General features: G+C 45.6%; 1 protein-coding gene across 1 annotated transcript; it reads right to left on the bottom strand.

Moving 5' to 3' along the window:
* Nucleotides 1-2,705: 2,705 nt before the first annotated feature.
* TCF21 (transcription factor 21) lies at nt 2,706-5,562 on the bottom strand. The gene is made up of 2 exons (XM_518871.8): nt 5,113-5,562; nt 2,706-3,257 (listed from the first exon to the last, which is right to left on the bottom strand). The coding sequence occupies exons 1-2, from the start codon at nt 5,560-5,562 to the stop codon at nt 3,168-3,170; spliced, it is 540 nt and encodes a 179-aa protein (XP_518871.2). The 3' UTR covers nt 2,706-3,167.
* Nucleotides 5,563-8,597: the final 3,035 nt, after the last annotated feature.

The following is an 8,597-nucleotide window of genomic DNA, read 5'->3' as shown; positions in this document are numbered from 1 at the left end:
ATCTGTCTGCTTCTGAGAACTTGCAGACTCGCTTACTTGAAACACTTCATTCTCCGTTCAGGCGTCTGTAAGCTGCTTTGGTTGTTCTCCTGGTTCTTTCTAAAAGCACCTTCTAAGATAGTTTTCATAACCTAGAGGTCACAGGCAGGATACTCCCCACCCTTAACATCCCCGACCCCCAACTTCCAAACTATACTGACTTGAGGCCAAGGGAGTTCCCCATTCTTTCTATGAAGCTACTCACCCCCTATTCATATTGAGGCACACCAACTACCTGGGCTGGAGCTGGAGCAGCGTAGGCTGGGAGTTTTACCCTTCCGGGAAGACCGGAGGAGAGAGACCTATGGTGGGTGTGCGTGTGCTGATGATCTGGAATGGGAGAAGGGCTCACTGAGAAGGAGAGATGTTTAGACTGTGGGTGTGTGTTGGAGGCATGTGTGGTGTGGTCACGTTGTCATGTTCCTGGGCTAGTGGCAGCCACCACCCAGTCATTCCCACCTTGATCCTCACTCCATTCAATGGACAACCATGGGGACCTGAGTGTGCCCAGGCCCCTCCTTGGCTGAGGCTCCTGATGGGACTGGGCAGCCTCACCATCAGACACCAGTGTCATCCTATATGCAGGTGCCAGGCTCTGACTTTGCTCTCTGGATTTCTAGGAAAAAGAAAGCTCTGGACAAATTTAGAGAGCATTAGGGAGAGGTGCAAGGTGAAAGAGAGATAGAAAGAGAGAGAGAAAGAGTCAATAGATACCAAAAAGAGGTATTTTAGTTCGTGGGAAAAAAAAGATCATTGCCTGGATGCTATAAACATACACCCCTTGGAGCTTCCTGCCTGAGACACTTTCAGTTTGGGTCTAGGCACAGATAATTCACTACCCGCCACTTAGTAAAAGTAACTGACATTTTCACGGAGCTTTTCCTTTACCAAGGGATTTTACAGATATAATCTCCTTTGAGCCCCACTAAGCCTCTGTAAGATGAAAGAGGAAGGTCTGCATATAATGATTATTATCATTCTCATTACCGTTATCCCTGTTTGCAGAGATGGGAAAACTGAGGATCCAGGCTCTTTCAAGAAACAGCTAGTTGGATGCAGAACCAGGGTCAAATCTACGTGTTCCCTATTCATAGCCACATGCCTCTTGCCTAAAGCAAAGGCTTCAAATTATTGGTAGGGAACTATAGATAGCCATGAAGACTTTCTAAAAATCCATGTATAGATTGGGGTTGTAAGGGAATGAGCAAGAAAAAGTTATTTCTCTATGGATGGCCTGTCTGGAATCCTCAGAATTTAGAGCATTTGTTTTGTAAAAACGTGAGTGGGAGATTGGAAAATTTGCGAAACGTGAAAGGCAAACAATTGAATCACACTGGGGACTCTTTGATTTGAACTCTGGATAGGTTGAGGCATGGGCTCTAACCCTCTGGTAGAAAGGAGAGAACACATGAATTTGAGGAACCGGACTCTGGCCAGAGCTTGAAATGTGTTCTTGAAAGTCAAGTTGGGGTGGCGGTGGTGGGGTGATGGAAGGGTATCCTGACATCTTGAAAAGTCCTCCATGTGCAAATAGACAGGTGGATGAAGTCACCGAAGTTCTCAGCCCTTGGAGAATGGGGAATTGCGCTTGGTAATGTGGTCGCCACCCCTTGGTAATGAGGTCACTATCGCTGACAGAGAGCACACCTGGCAGAGCAGCTTCTCCAGTCGGGACCAGCCTAGCGGGATCCTTCCTCCATGGCCAGGCAGAGGGCTCCACCCGCGAAGCGGCCTGTGGGCTTGGTGGAAGGGCGGAGAAGCTCTCGCTCCAGGTACCAAACTAAGCCGAGAAAAAAGGGTAAAAAATCGAAAAGAAAGAGCAAATGAAGCGGAAGTTTCAAGGCTCTCTGCGAGGAATAACAGTATAAATAACCGAAGACGTCTTGTAAACACTGCGGTCATAACCCCGAACATTAAACAGCCCCGGTGGCATCTGGCGCATCGGCCGCCGCGGGCTGCGCTGGGGCAGTGAGGGAGCCGGGTCGCAGGCTCCTCGGCCTTGCTTCTCTGTTTATCTCAACTTAATCTTCCCCTAGGAGCTGTTCCGTAGCCTGGAAAATGTTTAAATTAAACCCAGTCCGCCGGAAGTCGTGGCGGGAGCTAAACGCACCCGCTAACAGCAACCAAAAGGCAGGCATGCGGGTTTATTGTTAGAATTAATGGACTATTAATAAGAAATGTAGATAATGTATGCTGCAGAGCTTTGAAAATCCTGAAACACACCCTAAGGGTTATGGAATTTACATCTTTCATAGCTTCTATTATTTCTTCACTAGTTTGCAGCTATGCCCACACCTGGAAGGTGACAAAAGGTGGAGTTTACTTTCTCGCCCGTGTCAGCAGTCATACGGTGGAATCCATGAAAATTGGATTTCCTTTTTCTGGTGCGTTTTACTCTTGAACTGTGTAACTGTGGATAACGTTAATACTGCCCATTCTTTGTTTACAGTTATATAATTTCTATTAGCCTTAAAAGTAACCGATATATTTCTTTTTTAAGGTTTCAGTATAAAACATAATCTGCATCTTCATTATGAAACTCATATGCAATTTTCTTCTATCTCTAGAAGTTTAGATTGAGGTTTAAAAGAACCATTTTCATTATCAAGCTTCCCCATAGTTTCCCACTTTCTTATTCCAAATATTTTTAAAAATCACACCAAATATCAGAGCTTTTAGCAATATAAAGAAAGATTTATTTTCAAAAGTAGCAAAACTTGTTTGAAAAAAATATATATCTTTAAGTGAATTACTTTATAAATGTGACTGTCAAAGTCAGCTATCCTATGATCTACATTTTACAACATATTGTACAAAAGATACATTGATAGGCTCTTATCTATTTATATATTTATAATTACATATTGCACTTGGACCAGCAAGGCTTGCAGAGTCATTCACGGTAGAAGTTAATAAAGTTAAATAGATGGCAATCTTTGTAAGTACAATTGATCTCCTCTGGTTTGGAAACGAATCTCCTCGTCGTTGTAAAGTGTTCTCGCGGGGTGGGACAGAGAGAGGAGCATTGCGAGGGGGAAGCAGAGACAGAGAGCACTGAGGGCAGGGGTCGCCTTCCCGGGGCCCGCTCCCCCCGGGAGCGCGCCTTTCCCAGACTCGCACCTCCAAGGTCAGGACGCGGTGGTTCCACATAAGCGGCTCGCGGTCACCACTTCCTTCAGGTCACTCTCGGGTTTCCCGGCCACCATAAAGGGCCACGTCTGCGGGAAAGAAGAGGGTGGAGGAGGTAAGTGGCCGTGGCGGAGGGGGTGGGGTGGACTCGGGCCCTGAGATGAAAGGAAGGGGGGCGGTGGGGGCAGGCGGTGCGCTGGAGAGACCGGTTATCTCTGCAATTTACTCCCGGTCCTAGCGCACCCTGCGGCTGCATAAAGCAAATAGCTGCTTTGGCGCCAAGTCACAGCTCGAAGTGGTGGTGGTGCTGGTGGTGGTCTTTTAGAACGAGAGCCAAAAGGGCTCATACTGGGTTCCCTGTGAGACTCAATGCAGGAAGCCCCGGGAAGCCGAGAGTGGGTGGTGCTGTGGCACTGCCTGGAGGCAGACGCTTTGGCAGTCTGAGCCGGGAAGCCCAGAACGACCTTGTGCCTACTGGGCACCGAGTTCGGGGCGAAGCGCCCTCCTGGCCTCCTTCTGAGGCGGTGGTCGGGTTTCAGGGCCCTGTCGCTTTCATCGCCTTTCATCACCATCTATTTCCCTAGTCCGACTTTCGTTTCTTCCATCGCAAACACCGGCTTTGACTACAGCTTCTAGATTAATCACCACCTCTTAAGGAAAAAAAATGCTATACTACACTGACTTTTAATTTAAGATCGTCTTCATGCTGGACTGAGAAAGTATGCTTTCTCTTCCTTTCTCCGGGCTGTTTTACAATAAAGCTCATTTAAGTTTCTTATTCAAAGATGAAGAGAGTAGCAGTTGTAAATATTCGAGGCAACACTTTCATTTTAGGTGGAGATTTTAAAAAGCTATTTACTCATTGGGGGGAAAAAAACCCCAAACTTTCAATTGGAGAGAAAACATTTTTCATGGCAAAATGTGGGTTTGCATCTTCTTCTCCAGCAATTCCAGAAACCAATTCGGTGAGAAGACAATTCAGACCCCTCTCACTACTGCTCTAGTGCTGGCTGATAAGACTTGCCTTTTAAAAGGAAAAATCTCTCATTCTTATCATATACAAACAGAGATCCTAGTAAGTTGTTGTTATTGTTTTTCTTTACATCCTAGAAATTTTAAAATAAAATCAAATGAAAAAAATTAAGATATTTTCTTAAACAGTAAAATACATTTGAGAAAAAAGTAGACTCAATGATTATCAGTTTTTTGTGTTAAAAAATTAGGCTCAATGGGCATTACTTTTTAAGATAAAAGGTAACATTTCTTAAATCTTGGATGAGAGTGACCTATTTTAGTATTTATTACACTCATACTAGTGAGGATTTACTGATTTTGCTGATCATTACTAGAACTTCTGGGATTTAAAAATATTAATCCACTTATAGGAGAAGCACAGAATATTTAAGTGGTTAAGGGCTTACATGGACAATTTGGGGGGCATAGATGTGTCCTTATCCAATGGTCCTAAATATGCTTGTGAAAGAAACGGAGTTGGGTGTTTTTATTTACAAGGAAAGGAAAATCAAGTTCCACTCTCTGCTAAAAGAAGAAAAAAGGATTAACAAAATGCCTGTCCGCTCGCAGCGTCTTGTCAGTGTTCTCAGTTCCGCAGCAGCCACTGCACCCCAGGGAGGATGGCGATGGAGCGGGAGCGGGGGATCCCTCCTCTGTGCCAGCTCAACACACTTGCCAACTTTTAATTGGGCTGCCACGTCAAACCCTCGCATAAATCACTCCCGCTCCGGGGGCTGGTAGGGCAGAGAGCGAGGGCCGTGTCTAGACCGCCCGCCTCCGGTCCCTGGAGGCTCTAGGCCCGCGGTGGTCGAGGTGTGTAAGTCACCGCCGCGCCCACACCCCCACTCCCAGCCCCGCGCGCACTCGCGCCCACCGCAGGCGGGAGTGCGGGCGCGCCTGGACTGCAGCTGCAGCCCCGGGAGCACTCACCAGGTTGACCGGGTGAATGTACCCGTTCTCGTATTTGTCGTTAGCCAGGATCTGCCTCAAGTGGGCGATGTAGCTGGACGCCAGCCTGAGCGTGTCCAGCTTGGAGAGCTTGGTGTCGGGGGGCACCCAGGGCAGGGTGGTCTTGAGTCTGGAGAAGGCCTTGCTCAGCACTCGCATGCGGGCCCGCTCTCGCGCGTTGGCGGCGTTGCGCTGGACCTGCTTCCCCTCCTGGCTGACCCCGCTCAGGGGGCTCTTCTTGGTGGGCGCCTTCCTCCTCTTGCCCAGGCCGCCGCGGCCCTTCTGGGGAGACCCATTCTCGCAGTTGGAGCTCTCCTCGGTGCTCTCGTTGGAAGTCACAAATTCCTTGTTCGAATCCATTTTCAACCCGTCACATTCCAACATCTCCACCTCTTGAAGGTCCTCCACATCGCTGAGGGAGCCGGTGGACATGTTTGGGGGAGTGGACGAGGGAGAGAGAGAGAGAGAGACAGAGAGACAGAGAAAGAGAGGAAGAGGGTGAGAGAGAGACAGAGAGACCCTGAAACCAAGAGGCCTCCCGAGTGTGGCGCAGCCACCTCCTGCTGGGAGCTGGAGTTGGGGTCTGGTTGGGTCTCACAACCCTTTCCCCTTCGCAGAGTTGTGAGAAGGAACCCCGAGGACTTCTGCAGCAGAGGAACCGGCTCTCTGTTTCCCCACTCCCAGAGTCGTGGCCGTAGAGGAGGGTGAGCGAGCGCTGAGGAATTTGGTGGACACTAGGAATTTATCTGGGGAATAGAGGGGCGGATCCTTGCAGCCCAGGGGAGGGGCCTGCCAGGCCCCAGCAAAGCGCTTAGACCCCTTTCACAACCGGAGGGAAACTCAATGCACAGACCCTGATTTGCAACTTGTAATGTAAATCAACTCAACTGCATCATGTACTTACCAGCCACCTTCTCCCAACTGTGGCCGGGCCGAGAAGAAGCATGTTCTGTCCATCTGTAAAAGGCCTTCTTTCTCTCTTAAGACGTCACAACTGGTTGTTACTGAGAACTTTAGAAAAACAACTAGATCGTTTGGCTCTTTCTGGGCCTTCCACCTATACTCCATGCCCTCTCTCCTCCCAAGAAAACACGAATTAAAATACAGGGAGTATCAACTGCATCCTGCCAACACCTCATAAGACTCCAAGGCTTTACCGAGATCTTCCACCTTCCCCGGGATAAATGAAGACAAGTGCTTCCTAGAATCTTTATGGTGATGGAAAAGTAAGTATAAAACATTTCACCTACACCTGGTCATTTTCAAGACATCAAAGGACTGCCTATGTGTACACAAACATACTTGATTTGCACACTCAAACCCAACCACACACAGCTTAGTGGGAGTGGGTAGGGAATGAGAGGGCAGTATGAGTGTGTGGAAAACATTATGTTAGTTGATCATCTTTTCCTAATAAATGGAAACTTTCCCCTCGGTTTTTTTTCTTTTCTAGAAATGCATTTAATATTGCCTTGAGAGTCTTTGTTGCTCTCAGACATCACCTTGCCTGGCACTTTTTGTGATGCACCGTCCCTTTCAATGCTGCTGTCTTTGTCTTCTTCCAGCCTCTTAGGTGCCAGTGTTCCTCACATGAAGCTGACATTACACAACACAAAGCAAGATTATCCTTTTGAGAAAGGTTCTTTTCCATCTTTAACCCCAGCTCGAACCACCTTTCCTAGAGAATAAGAAAGTCTCCTGGGAAGTAGGTAGAAAAAGCACAGGGAACCAGAACCTAGGGATTGGATGAAATTGGTGCAATGAAACCAGGGAGACTGAAGGCATAAATCTCTCTTACAATTTCTTTGCCAGGTTTTCTTCCCTTGCAGGTAGGCATTGAAGTTGAGGGGCTGGAGCAAAATGTAAGAGTGGTTTCTGAGTGGTTGGCTTAGGGTCTGAAGGCTTCTCCTACATTAAGATATCATATCTCTAATCCTAGGCTCAGCTGGGAATTCACTAACCTCTAACGTTTTGTTTTGCTAGCAGGGTCTTGTTTGCTTTCCCCCTATGCTGTAAACTAAACAGGTTGTCAGCAGATCAGTCTTTATTAATGAATTAGCGACCCCTCTTCCATAATATCTTCGCTGAGGATCCAAAATTTGTTAATCACCAGTGTAGAGATTTATGAGCTCTCTTATTTTCTGTTGTTTGTGCAGGTGGAGATTTAAATGACCACATCCACCCTAAGATTTATTGTGAGAATGATTGATGTTATAAACCAGGAAAAGGACTCTTCCCACAGCAGGGATGACAGAAATATCAAGCTGAAGTTGCCTTTGTCTTCACATACGAATGACCCAGTACTACAACACAGAAAGTATAATAATTTAATCTGAGGTTCAAGACAGCAGTGAGAGAACACCCAGCAGGCCTGTTAAAAATTTCTTCACTAATTCCTCAACCAGTTTCCTTTGATTTGCTCTCCCTTTTCTCAGTCTTGGTAAAACATGAAAGTTAAAGTTATTTTTAGACTACAGAGCTATGTGAAAATGGGCATTGGCCAATACTTTGTGAAATGTGTGTGTGTGTGTGTAGCTACTAAGATATCTGCAAAATAACTACAAATAATTAATTTGGACTCTGGAATGTGATAATTATTATAAATCCAAACTATGGCCTTACTGCATACATTAAGCTGTGATTTTTCTTGTTGGAGCCATTTTTTTTTCTTTTTGGCTCTGGGTCTCTGTTACACCTTAGTTAATGGACTGCTCAGGCTGTCTGGGGAGATAGTAAAAATCATAGTAATATGTACCACTGAAAAGATTTCTGTTGTCTGTATATTTTTCAATGTTGGAAACTTAAAAGTACCAATTTCTGGAAGCATGTAAAATTAGCCTCATGTCATAGGATGGTTTTTATGCTTAGCAATTATTTTTCTTCATAGCCATATAAGAAATAATTAAGTCCCATGTCCATTTATCTTGCAGTAAGACATTTGGGCTGAGAAAGGCTAGTGGGCTGATAATAAATTTTGGAGTGTTTCTAAAATTCTGTAAAAGATGGCTTCCAGTTTGGGAGTAAGAGTCAAAGAATACTGTTGCTTATGTATCTTGATATGAAGTCTTGGAGAGAGAATATTCATATGAAAAATACTTTTTTTCTTTTAAAATTTTGTGTCTATCCCTGCTAATAAACACTTAGGGACAAATGGGTGGGAGAAATGACTTCTTGTTGGATTCTACTGAGCAAGTCAGTTAAGCTGTAACTTAAGCTGTGCCAAATTCTCCCAAAATATAAACTATATTCTGTGAGAAGACAAGCACTTTTGAGAAGCTGTATTAACCCTTTTGGTAAGTTGACCACTTCTGTTCCAAAGCACGAAATAGAAAACTCGTGATTTGAAAGTATGAGATCATTTCTAAAAGTTCTTACCTGACTTTTAAGAAGCAGTTATGCCCCAGAGGCATCTGGCCAATTTGCTGCTCACTTCTAACAATTTGTTTTGCAAGAGAGACTATCTTTGA

Source organism: Pan troglodytes, chromosome 5 (genome assembly GCF_028858775.2).
Source record: "Pan troglodytes isolate AG18354 chromosome 5, NHGRI_mPanTro3-v2.0_pri, whole genome shotgun sequence".
Taxonomy (NCBI): domain Eukaryota; kingdom Metazoa; phylum Chordata; class Mammalia; order Primates; family Hominidae; genus Pan; species Pan troglodytes.
The sequence above is the reverse complement of the archived record's forward strand: the minus strand, read 5'-3'. Positions and strand labels throughout refer to the sequence as shown.